The 20,438-nt window shown below is 41.0% G+C and overlaps 1 protein-coding gene across 2 annotated transcripts; it reads left to right on the top strand.

Moving 5' to 3' along the window:
• Positions 1–2,670: 2,670 nt before the first annotated feature.
• SLC38A2 (solute carrier family 38 member 2) lies at positions 2,671–18,262 on the top strand. 2 transcript variants are annotated; one of them, XM_048065919.2, is made up of 16 exons: positions 2,680–3,007; positions 3,489–3,675; positions 3,890–3,971; positions 4,094–4,209; positions 7,004–7,077; positions 7,171–7,263; positions 7,457–7,538; positions 10,549–10,631; positions 11,619–11,677; positions 11,791–11,940; positions 12,365–12,444; positions 12,546–12,646; positions 13,020–13,144; positions 13,774–13,918; positions 14,054–14,151; positions 14,887–18,262. In XM_048065919.2, exons 2-16 carry the CDS (start codon positions 3,557–3,559, stop codon positions 14,983–14,985), a joined length of 1,506 nt encoding a protein of 501 aa, XP_047921876.1. In that variant the 5' UTR covers positions 2,680–3,007; positions 3,489–3,556; the 3' UTR covers positions 14,986–18,262. The 2 variants fall into 2 exon arrangements, with proteins under 2 accessions (XP_047921874.1, XP_047921876.1); XM_048065917.2 differs by having other exon boundaries at positions 2,671–3,007; positions 13,774–14,151.
• Positions 18,263–20,438: the final 2,176 nt, after the last annotated feature.

Here is a 20,438-nt window from a genome sequence, read left to right as displayed (position 1 = left end):
CACCCTTCTGCAAACTCTTGTCAGTACCTAGGGGTTCAACAGATGGAGAATACAGTATAAAAAATTTTCTAGTATTCACACACAAGACACGGGCAAACTGAATGTTATGCAGCTTTCAGTGCAGATTGCTTTGCATACCATATTACATATTTCATTACATGTCCTTTGGGCAGTTTAGGAAGTATCATCTAAAAACCATGTGGACAGACTTGGCTTTTACAGTGTTACTGTACACGCAACTTTTCGATGCATACCGTAAACATAAATTACTCTGCCGGTCATGTGCTACAGGTAGTTTGAAGTGTTCTACCAGGTTTGTTTATATATGTAAGAAGAAACAGTATGAAACAAGAACCTCCCATGTTATAAAGGCCTTCTATTTGCTAAAACATAACCAAAGAAAAAAACACTCACAGTTACCACCTACTCCTTTTTCTAAACAAAACAAAAAAAATCAAATCAAATTTTAAAAGAAATCGTTCACAGGTTGAGAACTGGTAGGCCATATCAGAGTGAGAGGTGAACCTACAGTGCAGATGAAGCTGCAAACAGAAGTTTGGAAGTGTACAGCATATAGCTCTCCAGCTACAAAAACCCTATTGCATTCCTGTATAATAACCCAGAAACTCCAGTTCATTTCTATATATGTGAAGATAACTCAGTTTCTTCAAGACCTAACTAAAGACTAAATCATACTTTATTTTACAACATCCATATAATAATATACCTTATTTTCGTTTGTCTGCTTTTGCTTTGTTTTGTTTTGAAAGTGTAAATACTCCTCCCTAAATGATTATATGGTCTTTCAGCAAGAGGAACCTAACTAGCATAGGAAGAACAGGACAAATCACCCCATGCAAGAAAATACAGAAACATATTTTTCAGTATTTAGAAAACAAAAATCTTCAGCAGTCTTTATTCTCCAAAATTTTGCAAAAAGTTCCTTCTTAACTATCCTAAGTCTTGAAACTTTGTAAGGAAGCTTGGAATGAGTAGATACACTCAACAGATAAAAAAAAAGTGATAAAGAGGGATAAAAAAAATGAAGGTAAAGTGATAAGGGGAGACAGAGGGATAAAGGATAAGGAGGCTGAAAGGGAAGGAAAAAAGAACATAATACTAAAAAAAAAGAAAAGGGAAGAAAAGCAATGTCCCAATGAAAACAAACGAATTGTTGAAACTATGGTGGGAGGAACTGATGAATATTAACTTTTATTATTCTGATTACAAAATATATTTCAAAATTGGATGAAACACATTGTATGTATGTTTTGCCAAGGACATTCTTGGCAATTACAGTCAGGAAAATTATAATTCAATCAGTGAGGCATTACTTAAAACCGCTTGAAAAAGTAGACCATTTGGACCATCAAACGGGCTAAATGGGTAAAGATTTTACAGACTCAATATTCCAGCCTGGTGCGGATAGCACTCGCATGTTGCACAGTGAGCCTGCCAATAATGGAGCCATTAGATACAGAAATTGCGATTTTTCTTCCTAAATGTATTTTACCAGTTTTTATTCTCATAAATGAGCGCAGAAACCTCATTGTGGTTTTCTATATACGAGGACAGTTCTGGAAAAAAAATAAATCAAGCACTTGTACAGTGAGGCTGTTTTTTCTGTCGCATCTAACATCACTGTGACTGTTTCTTTCTGTAACTTCAGTTTGTAACTTTTTTGTTGTGGAAATTGTACTGATCATGGCAAGTGGTTCACACCTGTGATGGGGTCTGCAGTTACTCTGTTCGTGTGGTGTGCTGGACGGAGCAGCAATCAGCGCACACCGAACCACCCTTCAGAAGGATGCTGCTGCCAGTGTCTCCACTAGTTGCTGTCCCCAGAACATAAGGGATGTCTCCTCGTTTGTCGAGACAGGAGCAAAACCCACAGCGCCGAGGTCGGCGTGACCTCCCTCACAAACACTGCTAACGGCTGCCGAACGCCGCGCTGACTGGAGAAGGTGGGCGACCTGGCTCCGGGGCACGCCGTGAGGTCGGGGGCCGAAAAACGGCCCCAAAACCCCTCGGGTGGCCGCCAGGACCCGCGGTCCCCTCGCAGCGACCCCCGGTCCCCTCGCAGGGCCCCTCAGCGGCCCCCGGCGGCGGGCACCCGGCGGGAAGGCGCCGCAGCGCCCCCGGCCCCGCCTCAGCGGCTGAGGGGAGGGAGCGGGGGGGGGGGGGGGGGGGGGGTACTGAGGTGGGAGTGACGTCACACGGCGGGTGGGGGCGGGGCCAGCACTGCGGGGATGGAAAATTTTCGGCCCCGCCCCCCGCGCGCTCTGGAACGTTCTGCGGCGCTAACGGTCGCGGCCCGGCCTCGCGCCTCACACCTCACCCGCCCCCCCCCCCCCCCCCCCCCCGGCCGCGTGGAGCCGGGGGCCGTGAGTGGCCTCGCTCCGCGTGAGCGGCCCCGTCCGGGCGAGGGCAAGGGGGGAGGCGTCGAGGGAGTGCCCCCCGCTGTCCTGTGTGGGGCTGGGGCACGGAGCGACGCAGCCTGGGGCGCTCCCCTGACAGGAATTTCAGCGCTCCCCCCGTACCGCAAGCACCGGCCCCGCAGCAAGCGGCGGCCGGGCTTCGCCTCCCGGTGCCCGCACGCAGCCGACCCCCGTGGGCCGGGCCGGGAAGGGAAGGGCAGGGCCGGGCCGGGCAGGGTAGGGCCGGGCCGGTCGGGGGGCGGCGCGGTGCGGTGCCGGCGGGCGGCCCCTCCGCGATGACGCGGCCGCATTCCTGCCTGAAGAGCGGCGGCGCCCCGCGGGGGCCGTCAGACAGGCAGCGCCGCCGCCGCACTCGCACCGCTCAGACCCACGGGAAACGCTATTTCTCATCCGCCTCTCGCGCCGCCGGCACTTCGAGCGAGTTTTATCCTCCCCCCTGCCTTTATTTATTTAGGGGTTAGCTGGGCGCTCGTTCCGCCGCCGCTTTTGTAGCGGAGGATTTTTGCTCGTCCTTGCGAGGAGCGCCTGGTTGCCCCCGAGGAAACCTCGCCCCGGCTCCGACAGCAGAGGTAAGGCGCGGCTCGGGGGGGCTGCGGCGGGGCTCGGCCTTTGTGCGCCGGCCGCTGCCGCATCCCGGGCAGGGTGAGGGACGGGAAAATAAATAAATAAATAAATAAATAAAGCCCCGCCGCGGCGCAGCCTGGCGTTATCCTCCTGAAGGCGGAGGGGAGGAGGGCGGGGGGGGGCCGCTGTGACAATCTCCCGGCGGTGTTGCATCAGTCCGCGCTCCGGTACGTGGGGCTGTGTTGGGGGGGGGGGGGGGAGGAGGGCGCTCCCCCAGCCCCATCCGAGGGGCCGGGGCCGGGCCGTGCCCGCGCCGCCACCTTCGTGCGCGCGCCCCCGCGCCGCGCGCCCCCCGCGCCGCGCGCTGGTACTTTTCCACTCGGCGGCGGGCAGGCGCGCGCCGCCCACGTGACGGGCCGCGGCTCCCGCTGCGGCACTGACGTCGCCCCCCCCCCCCCCCCCCTTCCCCCCCCCTCCCTCCCGCAGGCGCGGCCGCCCCGCCGCCAAGGACACAAAAGAGCGGCCGCCGCCGCCGCGCAGGGCTCCGCCGCGCCATGAGCAGCGCCGAGATGGGCAAGTTCAACATCTCGCCCGACGAGGACAGCAGCAGCTACAGCTCCAACAGCAACGACTTCAGCTATCCCTACCCCACCAAGCCGACCGCCATGAAGAGGTCAGGGGGCTCCGCCGGGCGCGGGGCGCGGCGTGCGGGGACGGAACGGGGCCGCAGCCGCCGCGGAGGTGTGCGGGCGGTGTGCTGTGCCCTCGGGGGGCTCTCCCTGCGGGCGGGTGGCGCGCTTCCCTCGCTTTCCAACGGAAACGGTACTCGGGAAGCGGCTGCGCGAGTTTGTCCGCGATGGTCGCTGATCGTGCGATGTTTTCTCCAGCCACTACGCCGATATGGATCCAGAAAATCAGAATTTCTTGCTCGACTCCAACGCTGGAAAGAAGAAATACGAAACTCAGTATGTAAGTACCTAGTAATGACCTTTCAAAGCCAGAAAAATGCTTTCTTGCCAAATAGATGTTTGTTTTAATTCTGAAATGAGTAACGACTTTCTATTAATTATGACCTATCTCCCTTTTCTCAGCATCCGGGTACTACTTCCTTTGGAATGTCAGTATTTAATCTGAGCAATGCTATTGTGGGTAGTGGCATCCTTGGTCTTTCTTATGCCATGGCTAACACTGGAATTGCTCTTTTTGTGTAAGTATCTTTTGGTTCATCAAAAAAACAACTTTCTGATGTGTAACTGATAATGGATAAATGTTTGAGGTAAAAATTTGACCTTTACAAAATAACCTAGTCATTGCCGTAGGTGCAGGATTGCATTTTAGTATTTATGGGTTGTTTTCATTAAAACAGTTGTGATACGTTTGGAGGGACTTGTAAAAGCTAAACAACTACATTGCAAGTTCTCTAATCTACAAAACTATTTACAGTGACTTTTCCTTTGCTTTGTTAGCTGTAGATTCTTCATGAGAAACTGATAGACTTCCCTTGAAAAGTCCGTAATTCAAATGAAAACTAATAGAAAAATTCCTGTGGTCATGACTTGAAGTCATAATTGCACAGAAAGTATAGTATTTGGCTGTAGTGAGTTAGAAGAAAAAACTAGGAGGAAGAGGATTATTTTTGTCTTCCGTAAATCTGGTCTTCTCTGCTCTTATAAAATTCTGTGTCCTGATACCCCTGATCGAGGATAGGGTCTCCTTTTCCTCCACTGACATAGTTATGCCTATAAGGAATAATGTATTTACATCAACAAAGAAGTCCTTTTTCTTGCTGTGCTTTTACTCAATTCAGGGAACTGATTTGAATGACACCTATAAAAATCCCTGTCTCTCTGCATGTGGAATAACCAGCATATCTTTATTGCTAGATCTGTATTGGCAGAACCTTTCAGGTGTAAGAAAAGACTGTAGTAGCGTAATTGGAAATTGCATGAGGAAACAGTTACCTACAGTGCTTCTAAATGTCCTGGGAAAGGAGATGTTTCATATATTGAAGGCAGTTTGGCTAACACAACATGCAATTTAAGTGACTGTGTGCAAAGGGGAATCCTAATACTCACTTAGATGATACTAAGCAGAAGGAACAATTTGCCATAAATTCAGAATAGAGAGATATTTCACCTGTTCACACGTCAGTTGAAGATGTTTTATAGCAGGCATAAGATAACCAGAATAATGCACGTTTAACCATCTCTGAGGAGAAACAAAAATGAAGGGAGAAGGAAATACAAAGTTGGATATCTAAACAGATTTGTACATGATGGGGGGCTTCTTTTCTGAAGAAGAAAGAATGCTTAAAGCCATCAAATCAACAATTGGGTGCAGAGTTCATTTATTTACCTTTCATTTCCAGTTAGTGCATTGAAATCTATTTGCATTAGTGCCAATTCAACGATAAACTAGCGTGTTACACTTCAAGATCTGATGTAGTTGGTAGAGTTCTGATGCAGGAAAGCAGAATTGTCAATCACTAATGATACTGAGGGCTTATGATGACAATGAGGGCATTACAGACATCTTTTAATAACTAGGTTACAGATTCAGATCCAGATGCAGTTGATTATGACAGTAAATTCTTAGAAGACTGCGTGGAATCACTTGTCAGCGCTGTACTAAATAAACTAGTGATACGGTCCTGAAGCCAGAAACTGAGTGAGCTTCTAGATGAGTTTGCTGACTGATCTTGTCAACACTCTAAGCAGCCATTCAAGGTTAGGACTAAAGGATCCAGAACCTGTATTGTTTTAATTAAACGTAATTAAATGTAACCTTTTACGCATCTCACTGTACTGTTTCTAGTTGATGCCTAAATTAAATCCTGGTTAAATCTGTGCCTGTCAGAAACACAGAGGTTTATTTGTGTGTGCATGCGTTGGTGTAGAATTGGCACGCTAACGCAAGTTTCCTGGATCCCTTGAACAGATCTGTGAAGCTTTTTTCTTAGATGTTCTTGTTTCCACGTCTTTGTACTATATTTACTAATTTCAGCAACGCTAAAAATGACACAAAAGGAAATTGACAGATTACACTGAGAGCTCTAAAAGGAGCTTCATGTTTTTTAGCAAATGTGCCGCTTCTTAAGTTTATAGTAAAGTAGCTTGCTCCTTTTGGTGTAAGAAAGGCCAGGGGGTTTTGAATACATTGTAGTTTTCCACAGTGTTCATCAGCTGTAAAGAAGTCCCCCCTAGTGTGCCACTCCAGGAAGTGCATTTGCTGTGGTTCACTTCAGAGATCTGAATTTTAGGTGTTTCAAAGCTGTGTTTCTGCAAGTAATATATGCAGCATGTAAAATCTGTGGAGAAGATAAACAAGCCACTATCAATTCCCATGTAATCACACAGGAAAAATAACTTTTGAGCCAATAAAGTATTTTTTTTAATGTAAACTTACATTTCCGTTTGAAGACTAAGTGCACAGCTCTCAACATACATTCATTTTCAGTACGTCCTTCAAGGCTTTCGCAGTTTCATCTTTACATTAAAAAAAAAAAAAAAAAAACATGTTTATATGTTTAAGCTGAAAGGCTGATTTGTTCATGACTAAGGTAGTCTTTACTTCAGCTGCAGTTTTAGCTGATACACTCAGGACATACTGCTCAACAAGGAAGACAGGAGAAATGCAGTTTCCAACAGTGATACAAAGCCATTGCCATTGGTAGTTTGTTAAATAATTCATATCAAATGTATCCAACTGAAATGACCTGATACTTGTCCTTGCTAATGCTGCCTTATACTGAATAGGTTAATACTACATTAGAATTCCTCTAAAATGTATTCCTCTGAAATGCATTTTCATATAAAATCCCTTTTAAACGAGGTATTAATTGGGTTTTCAAAATGCTTTTAGCTGGCCTTAGAGTCTACAGTTTATTCCCAGATAATATTTTAATACGATTTTTCTTTCATTGTTTGATCTGCCTTTATTTAATAAGGTTACGATAAGTCATTTATGGCTATTAAAAAGTTGCATGTTTTTCCACCCCCCAGGATACTCCTGCTATTTGTCTCAATAGTTTCTTTGTATTCAGTGCATCTCCTTTTGAAGACTGCCAATGAAGGAGGTATGTCGAAGTATTATTTTGCAAGCGTGGTGTTTGTCTCATACTATGTTTTGGGGAAATGCAGTTCCAATGGGTTGTTTTTCTTTCTTTTAGGATCTTTATTGTATGAACAATTGGGAATGAAGGCATTTGGTATGGCTGGAAAACTTGCTGCTTCTGGATCAATCACAATGCAGAACATTGGAGGTGAGGGCAAGATCTTATAATGTCTATATCATCCATAATAATTGTTCCCTACTTATTGTGGAGACTTTTTTTCACACAACATGTATTCATTAACTGCTTGTGTTCAAGTGAGGTTATGAAACATGTTATGTGATTCTTGCATCTTGTGACATATTCTATATTTGTAATGATCTATGATGTTATTCACCTACAGCTATGTCAAGCTACCTCTTCATAGTGAAATATGAGTTACCATTGGTCATCAAGACATTTATGAACATCGAAGAGAACACAGGGTAGGTGTTAGAACTCCTCATCAGAGAAACTATTAGGAGAAACAAATATGGAGACTGTATATATCTTTATATGAAGACCACGTTCGATACATCATAGGGTAGCTTCTTACTCAGACAGAGATACAGTAAGTTTGCCCTTCCCCTGAGTGCTCCACTACATTTAGATCCAGCCTGTCCTTGGAAAAGGGTAGAAAAACACAGGTATTGCATCTTATTACAGAAAGCTGTTCTCTAAAGAACATCAGGTAAGTGTTGATGTATGTACGTGTAACATATGTATGGCAGTACATACTCTTGATAAGGAAAGGTAAATGCTATTATGTATTGTTTTTTAAATTATATTCCAACTAGTGTTGAGTGATTGTTTTGGTTTTCTCATGTTAACATTGCGGGGAAGTGATGGAATGTACAAGTTAGGTGAACTCATGTAATAAATGTCATAAGGGGCAGCTTTCAAAAAAGGTGTGGGGACTAAACACTGAACTAAAAGAGTTCATATGCCCAAGACCAAAATCATGAACTCCTTGCCAGTTAGTCCTGGAGACAACTTAACTCCATTGTGGCTTTCCTGCTTGGCTCTTAATGAGGATGCCTTGAGTAGAGTTCATGTTACCTAACTGTACTGGTCTGAAAGTTAGATTTTGAGCTCATCATTACTCTGGTCTTTGCATAATCTTTGAAGAGAGAAGGTTCTTTGTAGTGGTCAGTTTAGCGCACCTGACTTAGACACCTGTTTTGGGCATCTCCGATGAGTGATCTATCATGTCACTCTGTATTGAGAGGGTATGTAAAAACAGCTAACTAAAACAAGACGCCTAACTTAGATGGATAGAGTTAAGTGCTATAAATCTCACTCTTCAGAGTTGTACTTCTGTGCCTTGTCCTGAAGTGTCCCAGTCTTGAGAGGGCTGAGCAGCTCAAGACTCCAACTTACACCTAAGCCTGAGTTCAGAAGGTAGGCATTTTTCTGCCTGTGTTCCCCAAGGGGTTCAAGCCATTTGGTGTTCATACAGCTTGCTGGTGGATATTGTCATGATGACAGTGCTATTTTTTTATTTTTATTTTTTAATGTATTCAGATGAAGAATACAATACCTGATTTGCTTAATAGTGTAGTTCTTACAAGTTCATTCCTGGGACAGTTCATTTCCCTCGTTTGATTGAATCCAAGTCCTTATGTTCCACTTCTTAAGGAAGTTGGCAATACTTATAAGGGGGCTTGGAGACAAATATTTTTAACTGACTTGTCTTCAGAGAAGAATTCAAAATCAATTATAATTCAAGAGGGAAGTTTCAGCACTGTGAGTTGCATTGCATAAATAAAGCTGCTGCTCTGCAACTGAGGCAGCAGTGTCTGAGAGATTTATATCTACAGTGTTTTCTTCTTGGCTGATACTAGGTAGCTGTACACTGATTTAAAGTAAATCTTTTCTCAGTGCTGTAGCAACTGTGGACCCCGTTTAACTGACTCTCTCCATGCATTGCTTAGGGGAGGCTGGGTGGCTACCATTGGCATGGATTCCACTCTGGCAGCCTGGTGCCTAAAATGTAAGCACTTACCTGTTTAAATGTCCCAAAATAATGCTTACTGTAGAAGAAAATGTTCTGGAATTCTGCAACAATATTACAAAGAGTATCTCCGTTTTTACAGTTTGTTCTGCAATTTTTAAAATACTCAGCTGTATTTTGAAGCTGTGCAGTCCCATTCTTCAGTCCTCAGTACTGAAAAGCTGTTAAGTCCTTGGTTTGGAAGTCTCAATGCTCTTTGTTGTACGTACACAGTAACAGTGTGTACATTCTTATGACTCGCAAATGCCATGAGTCTGTGCTGATTTCTTTTAGATTTATCTGTTACATTTAAAAAATAAATGGAGAAATAAGAGCTTACCACATTAATGTCCTACACATCTGAACTTCGTAAAATACATTTTTTACATTCAGCTATCCCAGGTAAACTTGGGGAAAGAATCAAATCGTTTTTTCACTTGCTACCTATATCCAGAGCAAGTCTGTTAAAGTTATTCCATATTTCAACTAGCATATGGGTTTATAATAGGCTTATAATTCAGCCATTGAGTTTGAATGCACAAATTTCCAATTGGGTAATTAAATTTTGTTTATCTAAATAATATACAATTTTGAAATATATTCTGTATATATTTTCTGACAGTATATAAAGTGTTAATGTTTGGAAATAAATGCTTAGTGTTACTTGAATTACTTAAAGAATATGGGATATTCCTGTAGGATCAGATAAAGGAAGTGATTGCTCTGCCACAATGAACTACTCAAGATCAGTTTTCCTGTTAGTTCAGTGGAACTGCACTATATTTACAGAGATTAGCTTTGTTTTCCCATGTTTCAAAGGAAGATGGTCACCTTCTAGCTCTCTAAAATGTTTGATCAAAAATGGCTTTTGCTTTTTATGGAATAAAGGGCAAAACCAATGTGAAGAAAAAACTTCCGACAGGAAGGGACTAAACATGCTTCCAGTAGAATCCCACTGCTTTTTTGGTATTTTCCAGCCAGTGGGCTTGAGCTACTGCCTTAACTCCAGCCCTCATCTGTTTTTCTTTAATTCCCGCAGGGCGCCCAACAGAATTTTATTGCCATTAAAGTGGATTGTTACCTTGCTGGGGCCCTGCTGTATTCTAATACATCTGGAGAGTTGGGAATCAACATTTAAGCAAATCACTATTCTTCATGGTTTATCCCAGTTGGCTTTCCTTCTGGTCAATCATTTACTTTTGTCTTCTGACTTCCAGATGCATATTAATTTTGGAAAAGGACACTAAAGGAAAGGCACAATGTAGGTTTGGGGTGAGATACGAAGGTATTGTAGGGCTCTAGTTCCATGTAGTAAGTTGAATGCTAATCCTTTGTGATATCAGATAGTGTATTTATGTAAATAGCAGCCACGTGTTGTAGGAGAAGATAAGTGTGGAGACTAACCACCAAATGTTGTAATTTTTCAGTGCTTCGATTACTTACAAATACTCTTTTTCCTACAGAGAATGGTATCTGAATGGCGACTATTTAGTGCTGCTGGTGTCTGTCATCCTCATTCTTCCCCTGTCGTTACTGAAAAATTTAGGTAAGCAGTAGAGTACAATCAAATTAAAAATGCATTGAAAATAATGTGAGTAAATGGCTAATGGGATGTTTGAGTCTTGGAGTGCTGTGTGAATTGACAGCGTCTTTAAGATTGTCTCATCTGACTGCTCAGTGTTTAGGTAATTGGTCTCAGCCTGATTTTAAAAAAACAAAAAAGGTCAAGATGAGTGCCTCTAAGGCAACAGATGTGTTTGTGGAATACAAAAGGACAATAGATAGGAAAGCTTTAGAATAAGGATCAGCAGTACTTTGTGTTTTAATCACAAAGTTTGACCTATCTTGGTCAGCTGTGAAATAGTATAGTAGTGTTATTAGCCATCCTGTAGCAGCCTCAAAAGAATAGGAATGCTAGCCCTGGGCAGTTAAATTGTCTTTCCAGTGTAGATAGAAGTCAGCTTTTTCATTCTAGTTCCCAAGCAGTAGTAGAATATTTGTACCAGATGCTTTACATGAAATGTCTGTACTTCAGTGATATATTTGAATAACTTAGATAACACACTATTTGTTCAAATAATCCTGTACTGGAACTTTAATAACTGAAAGTCTTAATGTGAATTGCTTTCTAAAGTTATTTATTCCTACAAGTTAAATGAATCAATACAAACAGAATGGAAGGCAAACTTGTTGCAGAGGGTATTCCACTAAAATTAGTCGTATACTCACATTTAGTATATAATAATAAAAAATCAGATAATTTATTAAAATATATATATATATATATATATACACACATGTATATGAAGTTCAGCAGCACAAACTCAATGCTGCATTTTCCTTACGTGTCTTTGAGAACTTCCAGATCTGGGTTGAGATTAATTTGAAGGTTTATATATAGTTTTTTTTTTTTTATGCAACGTAAGGAAAATTGCAATCCAAGGAAATCACTTTCGGAAAATACTCTGTCTTAATTTTATTTTGGCATGAATATTTTATCTTAGACCTTGTTTTTTATCTTTCTTGATTACAGGATATTTGGGCTATACCAGTGGTTTTTCCTTACTTTGCATGGTCTTCTTCCTGATTGTTGTAAGTATAATTTTGTAGACTTCCAACTGCATTTTGAAGTGGAATTAAACAGAGTTTCTGAAAAGTTTCACATATTGCATTAGCCAAACTAACAATAAATACATTATTTCTAGGTAATTTGGAAGATGTTTCAGATTCCTTGCCCTATGGGCAGTGACATAGTGAACATGACATTAATAAATGCGACGCTGGCACCTTTGGTAAATGAAAACATAACAAGCGATGATGCCTGCAAGCCGAAATACTTCATCTTCAACTCACAGGTAACTGACTGAAAATCAGATTCTGTGTTGAAAATCACTGAAAGACTATATACACAAGGGAAAAAGGACCTAATTTATTCAAGTCTTGACTCTGACAAATAAGCTCAATTACAGTGGTGAATCTTGACACATGGGAAAGAAGTATGTATAATAGCCAATATCAAGATCAGGCTATGATGAGTTGCAGAAATCGTTCTAAATACAAATATATTCAGTTCAGCATGGACTTCAGTGAGATTTGACAGTATTTGGTATCTCAGGGTCTGAGATACTTCACTTTTGCCAAAGTTTCAGTTATAAAGAATAGCTAGTCTTTATGAAAAAAATGAAAGAGAGAACCTAAGTCAAAACTGGAAATTTATGGATTTTTTTATTGTATTTCTAATGTCTGCTTATTTAAAAAATACATATTTATGTTTTCCAGACTGTCTATGCTGTCCCAATCCTAACATTCTCCTTCGTGTGCCATCCTGCAATTCTTCCTATCTATGAAGAACTGAAAGGGTAAATGCTAGATATGTGCCCATTATTTCACTGCATAAACAAAGTAGTATAAACCGCCATCCTCTCATTGCTAACAATATTTCTTTTTCTCCTTCTTATAGCCGAAGCCGTAAAAGGATGATGAATGTGTCCTATGTATCTTTTTTTGCCATGTTCCTCATGTATTTATTGGCTGCTCTTTTTGGATACCTAACGTTTTATGGTAAATATTACCATCTCTGCTTTCTTTTAAATAAATTATGCTCTCCAAAACCACAGTATTATTTTTAAGTTAGAGCAAGCAAGCTCTTACTTTGGGTTCCACATAACACTGCATTTTTTTAATATTTCTATAAGCCTGCACCCAAAAGTAGATCAGTAGTAGAACTAGGCCTAAGGCACAGGATTAAGATTGAATTAAAACAGATTCGTTGCCTCCAAGTTATCCTCATATAAAATTGGAGACGTATTCCAAGAACTGTGAAGTTCTTGGTTAACATTGCTCTAACTGTAGATTCACTTAGGATATTGTGCAGACGCAGTTGTCTTGAGAACTATGTTAACTACATCTAATTAAAATACCGTTTTCTTTTTAGGAAATGTTGAATCGGAACTGCTTCATACTTACTCTGCTTATCTGGGTCCTGATGTTCTTCTTCTTATTGTGCGTCTCGCTGTCCTTATGGCTGTAACCCTTACCGTACCTGTAGTTATTTTCCCAGTAAGTGATTTTTTTAATCTTACTATCATTTTTCATCTGTCCTGCTGTAGTCATTTGTTGAGTTGGCAACTTCAATTTATTAATTCCTAGAATTTTTCTCTAATGTGGAAAAAAAAAATATTCTAATAAGCTTGTTGAAATATCTCTATACTGTTAAATGAAATAAATAAATAGCCAACATTTAAAAGCAGTAGATACAAAGACATGCAGCTATATCGTTTTCCTGATATGATTGGTGGAACAGATTGCCGCTTTCTAAAAGAACTTACGTTACCAGCTTACAGAAATCAGCATGTTTTTGTAAGTACATTGTTAGTAGGAATTCTGGCCAATTAGCTGTATGTTGTTGAACAGCATCCTTAGATTTAAAGGGAAAAAAAAAAGATTGTTGTTAAAAAGAGATTTTTCCTTGGAATTTTCCTCAGTCTGCTTTTAAAATCTTAAAATCTAGGTAACTGAAAGCAGACTTAAAATAGATTTTTACTTTCAGTTCTTTCAGCTTTAATTAAAATCTGAAGTTTTCAGGAAAATGTTAAAACACTTGAAAGTCAAATTCAGGTTACTCTCCCTGACTTTGACAATGAAAACTAATCTGTCTTTTTTTATTACATTTTTCTTCTCACTAAAAGATCCGCAGTTCCATTACCCAGCTACTGTGGGCAGGGAAAGAGTTCAGCTGGTGGCGTCACTGTTCTATTACAATTGTTCTTCTGGCATTTACCAACGTGCTTGTTATCTTTGTTCCTACTATTCGAGACATCTTCGGATTCATTGGTAAGCATTTTCATGTCAGTTCAGGCAGTTCCTTAAGTCTTGGAAAATGCAGTTACGATCTAATTAAATTATATTTACCTGTTCATTTATGTTTACCTGTTCACAAAATTTCATTTTTGTGCTTTGTAAACACAGGTGCATCTGCTGCTGCCATGCTGATCTTTATTCTGCCTTCTGCCTTCTATATCAAACTAGTGAAGAAGGAACCAATGAAGTCAGTGCAAAAGATTGGGGTATGTATAGACAAATACAGAATGGTTACACTTGCCTTTATTAATGCAGAGCAAAAGCTTTAGTTTCCTTCTTCATGACTTTGAAATCCTAGTAAAGGAAGTCAATGAATTGACATTGAATGTCATTTTAAGTAACATATAGAAGTTATATAGGTACTCAGAACTGAGGAGAGAGACGTCACAAGGCTCAATTCACTTCAGTGGCTTTTTTTTCTTTTAATCTCATCTCAACAGTAGTGCTACATTTAGTTCATTCTGATGCTGATGAGAACCAGCTTTCAACAGTTTACCAACAACTGCTATCCAAAAAAGCCTTGCGGTTCTCCCTTAAATTTTCTTTCAAGACTTACTTATCTAATTTAACTCATGACAGTTTACCTCCACCTATCATTTGGGTCTTCCTGACTGACTGGTGTTGGTGCTTTTACTGATCTCAGACTGACTGAGAGTCAAGCCAGTGCAGAGTGGCACAGCCTGACTGCTATCAGCAGAGCTACGTTAATTTCCCTCAGTTGAGGGTAATGTCTGCTATACTGGAAAAAAAAATGTATTATTTGAAAAAAGACCCCAGTTACAAGACAGATGCCCATCTCCTTATTGTTTACTGTGATGGTTTGTTTTTTTCCACTAGTTGATCCTTCCCTCATGAGTAGCAGCATTTGTGACTTATATGAGCATGACTTATAGATACACTAGCAAAAACTGATAATGCTTCTTTATATTTTCTCTTTTCAGGCTGCGTTATTCTTTCTAAGTGGTATAGTTGTGATGACTGGGTGTATGACACTGATTATTCTAGATTGGACCCATAGTGATGTATCCGATGGCCATTAACTGACCTGGTCTAATACTCACTGCTCCACTTCAAATGCCAGTGTTCACTCAGATACCTACTGAGAATGAAAATGAGCTATTCAGCTTCCTTTAAAATGCAGATTCTTTGTTGATGGTTCTTCTGATTGTAGAATACCTGAACTCTGCCTTTAAGAAACTATTCTGCATGATGGAAATGGATACTGACATCAAATCACGAGTGTCTGGCTGAAGGAAGTGACAACTTTATTCCATTCCAGAGAATGGACAGAACTCTCTGTAGACTTTTATCAAGCCATGTTTGGCTTTCGTCATTGTTACTTGGATATTTTATTTTACTTGAATGTGCCTAATGGAACCATTTGATGTGAGAAATGACTCTTAATTTACAGCAAAGTGTTTAAATAACCAATGAGAGAGAGAGAAAGAGAAACACTATTATTTTTTGTACCAAAAATTCTTATGGACCTCAAAAGCACTATTTTGACTTTAAGAAACTTTTTTTTTTCTAAAAAGAATGAAAGAATATCATAGAAGAGCTCATAAAAGTATTTGATCAGTGTCCTAAATTAAATCTAGTTTGCCTTTCTGTAGAGGCATAACTAGAAGAAAATTTATTTTAAAAATATCTTCTGTTTTGGTCATTAGAAATGAACCAATTTAAGTCAAAATCCTCTAATTTTAAATGCTTCCCATAAAATTCAATTAATTTGAAGTATAGTGAAAATAATCCTCAAAATCCTATTTCACTATACTTAAATTTAAACGACAGTTATCTTTGTTTCCAAGAATAGTGTGGAAACCCAAATTTTCAAGCTTTAAAAAATAACGACCCTTTAGAACAGGTATGTTTGAGGAAAACATACTTAATGTAGAACTCAAAAAGATGGTGTTGACATTTCCCTTCTTGAGGTACTTAATAGTGCAATTGGGTAAGACAGGGTTTGGGGTTTTTTGCTTTTTTATTGTTCTTTGTTTGTTTTCTGTTGTAGATATAAACTAAATGGCACTGAAGCATATCATGCCATTGATATAAAACTCCCTCCTGGAGTTCTGTTTATTAATAAGGTCCACTGTCAGTTGTAGCAATGTTTGTTGTCGTTTTTTTTTCTGTCCAATCTTGAAACACTCAGTAGGAAAAGAAAAAGGTCCTAATGTAGTTTACTAGTTGTATAATATTCCAAAACTGTACAGTATTTCTCAAATTACTTATCCATTATTGGATTTTGAATTACTTGACTATTCTGTTTCTGAGTCAAATCCACAAAATAACTGCACCAGTGTTTCATGCTTGGTACAAACTCTCTTCACAAACACAACTGGGATTCCTCTTCCAATTTATACTGTATAGTAGTACTAAAGATAACCTCATAGACTGGATAGTCATCTCATACTTGTTTGCTTCAGAAATAAGTAAGTTTCTTATGAGCCCTAGCTAGCTAGCTGATGAAACAGGTGCTGTATGGTTGTGATAGCTGTTTTGTTTCTAGTGCATGTTTAATCTCTCATTCTTATCCCAGGTTGAAGAGAAATAACACTTGTGTAACAGCGTACTTGGCTTATAAGAGGTTCTCAAACATAACAATATTGGGTACAAAAGCCTAGATAGAGATTATTAATGAAATAATCATGGCAATGTGGTCAGCTGTCTTCATCTAACTTAATGTTTTAGAGATCCAATTTACAATGTTCTGCTCGGTATTTATGTCAGAGGGAACAAGTAGGGGCCTGTATTCCATTGATTAGACAGTGCCCGAGACTTTTTGCTCTTGTAGAATCAATCAGGAACAAATCTAAATCATAGTCATTGTTTGGCAGATAACATCAAGCTCTGCCCAGCCATTTAAAATCTATGAAAAACTTGCAGGTATTTTGTATCGATACTTCTGCATGGCTATAAGTACTGGTCGCTAAGTCTGTAATGTAAAACTGTAACGAGAAGTTAGATTCCTTTTATGTTGTTTGTATCATTAGTTCAGTGGTACTCAACTGACAATTAACGATCCTGGAGTCAGCACTGACTAAAGCTCCTTAGGTACTTCTCTGCCTCAGGTACTTGACATCCGTGGCTAACTATCCCATGATACCTGATCACTGTACAGGAGTGCTGAGCGTGCGCCTCGGTACTTTGGCAGCTTTTCTTCTTCCTCTCCACAAATGTAGAAGGGTGGAAGAGGTTTAAAATGTTGTCTACCTTTGAGCAATTTGTAGCACATAAGGGATGAAACACTTCCCTTGCCAGTATTTACAAAAAAAAAAAAAAAAAAAGTGAAAAATAACCTCCTTTCTTTCAGTAACCATAGGAGAGGAGGTAGAAATGAGAAGTCACTCCACAGTCCTTCTTGGCAGCCAGAGAGGAGAAGAAATTTTGTGATGACACCTCATAATGTTGCATGATACACGTCACTTAATTCTCCTAGTGTAGCAATTTCTGGCTTTTGCATTGTGTTGTTCTTTGATGGCTGGCTCTCTACCTGCAACAGTTGAGTTCCACTTGGCTGGGTTGATTTCGAATGTATGGTTTTTTTGAAACTTGTCTGTCTAAAGTCACGTACATAACAAACCACCTGAAAGAGCAGCTTCAGTATTAAACCACTGTTTTGTCACCTCAGTTAGACATTACCGTCTTCCATGATATTTCAGTCATAAGTGTAACATTATTTATAAAACATTAATCCATTAAGCCTAAGCCTATTTTTCAATATTTATGATAGTCTATGTACATAAATTGTATGTGTGTATATACTGTAAGTATAATGTATATAATGTAGGTTTGGGATTCGGGATTTATGTATATATTCCTCTCTCATTACTGAATATTACATCATTTCAATGAGTTGTTCATGTTGTACATCTGTGTAACAACTGTCAAAGGAAAAGTCCTTTTACAACAACATGGAATACCTACAAAAATGGAGGTAACGTGTTAACACCTGAGGTGTGTAGGAAAACACTACGGTTGTATTTATTACAAATGTATATGTTGCAGTAAACACAGGCATCACTTGGGTCCATAAAAAGCGTAGTTCAGGTTCGTGTATGCTTTTCCTGTAAAATCTACCATGGATGTTACAATCTCCTGAATGCAGCAATTTAACAACTTTTACGACCTAGCAGCTTTGTTAGGCCGTCGGCTTCAGGCATCCTACGGTACATCCGTGTACATATGTGAATATCCACTGTATTGTTAGAGGCCAACAGTCTGACTGCACTTGTTGGCAGAGAGCGCAACACAGTTTCAATGAAACATTGTATGTTTGTTTTAACTGAACTTAAATAAATAAATAGATAATCCGAAGCAATGTCGTGGTGGTTCTTGGGGGGGGGGGGAGGCATGTGGAGGTCTTCCTGTGAAGCTGACATTAAAGTGCACCTTTAATTTCATGCATGTTTAACAGATTTATGAGCCCTTTTTAGGAAGGGAGCGAGGGGAATTGCATACAATGAAGTCTACAACTTATGAAACTGTCAAAGTAACCAGAACAAATCTGAACATCAGAGAAAATGAGAGATTGAATGCGGCAAGGAACCTGTGTTGTATCAGTCCTCGCAGTACAGGCACAAATACCTGCAGGCAAGACTTGTTCTATTGCGTCTTGTATAAGCATAATAAATGAGCCTTGCCAAAATCTGGTGCCATTTTCCTGCAGATGAATCTCCAGGAGGGTGACTGTGATTCTGTAAACATTTTCAAAACAGGGACTTCTGTTTATTTTGGATTATATTGTACGGCCAACGTGCAAGTGCAACATACCGATTTCTTCATTGTCCAGAAATTCGCATCAGTTCATATGAATGTTCGTATTTCTGAAACACTAAGAATTAGGTTTGAAAATAATGAAGGTGTAATTGTGTTGTGTTTGCAACAAAATTCTATATGAAATGACTATTGAAGACATACAGTTAGGCACCCTGAAATTAGGAAATTTCTCAATTAAGGTTGCTTTAATTACACGGTCGCACTATTTTTTTTGCAGGAACCCCCACTGAGTAGCTAGCTAGCTATTCATTGTTTTCTATCACATCCAATATGCGTTCACAGCATTTACGTGTTTCTCAATGACCAAAGCCCATTCTCATGAGTGATGGATGTGCTCATCTCTTCCGAGTTCTCATTTTAATGTCATCTCTGTGAAATGTAAATGATTATTCATTTTCTCAATGTTGCAGGCCTGTAAGAAGGTGTTATTGTTCAGTCCGCAAGTGGGGACAGCGCTGTGAAGCAGACGTGCATTTGAGTGCACCATTTGATGTCCTGCACTCACTTATTTCATATTTCAGCATTTATTTATATGCATCTGAAGCATAACCCTAACTGCTGTAAGACAGAGGTTTGGAGTGATCGTCATTCTTGAAACAGGAGCCCTAAGCACCATGTTAGCCACCTGCAAACAGTAGCAGTATCTGGAAATGTCCATTCTCCTAGCTTGCCTACCACCACACAGGTTTCATACCAGTCTAGGAGCCATTTCCTTATAATACCACTGGACTTTGAGCAATTAACCCACCCTTCTGCAGTCAGGCATCTCCGTCAACTTAGATAATATGGGAACTGGGTGGGGGGGGGGAGGGAAGCTGCAGAAGTAAGCTATTGTTGATATACAGGCTCACTCTGTATGATAAATGAGATGGTGCAATTAAAAAGAATTAGCACCATGTAAGTGTGTATGTAAAATCGTGTTCTCCAAACCCCTTTACCCAACACAACACCTCTACAGGGATAAGCTGTCACTTAGGGAGGGTTTATTCACAGTGCTCAGACTTGGGAATCTCCGGAGTCCTGTGCAGGTGAGAGGCGGCATCTCCACATTCTCCTGGCTCCCCTCACGTTTTGGTTTTCCTTGCCCTCCGTCCTTGCCCAGCAGCTCTGTCCCGAGGCCCTGCCTACTCTCCTCACCTCCAAGTGTTCACGCAGTGCCCGGATCCTGCCAGATGGTGCCCAAAGGCCCCCGTTACTGAGCTCGTGTTCCTGTTTGCAGAGCAGCCCCGCTCCCATTCAGTAAGCGTGCCTGGGCTTCCCTTCTAGAGAAAACAAGCAGAGGGCCTGTGTACATCCAGGTTTTGGTGCTGGAAGGAGCAGAGATGCCATGAGGGACCCCCAGTCCTGTCCTTCCAGGCGCTTGGATGCCTTGCACCTCCAGTGCAGAAGTGTCCGGTGCCTGTTTCCCCAGCCTCGCATCATGGTTTCAGTTCCTCGGATGTGACAGCCTAAACCCCACCTCCTCTCAAGTCCATTCCCTTCCCCGTCCCATTCTTGCTTCTGTCCTCACACAGCTGGTCTGGAATGCCATAGGTGGCTCCTTGTCAGCTCCGTCGCTCTCGCTCTGTGCCCAGTCCCAGTCTGCTCCCCGGTCCCACCACCCCCAGCTCCTCCGTGAGCCGCGTCTTCCCCTCATCCGCCGCCTGCCCGACCACCTGCCACAGCCCAGCTCCCACCTTTCCCAGGCACAGCAAGAAGTCCTCCTGTCCATTGT

This window comes from Anser cygnoides, chromosome 1 (genome assembly GCF_040182565.1).
Source record: "Anser cygnoides isolate HZ-2024a breed goose chromosome 1, Taihu_goose_T2T_genome, whole genome shotgun sequence".
Classification (NCBI taxonomy): Eukaryota; Metazoa; Chordata; class Aves; order Anseriformes; family Anatidae; genus Anser; species Anser cygnoides.
Note: the sequence above shows the minus strand (reverse complement) of the source record. Positions and strands in the feature narration are given on the sequence as shown.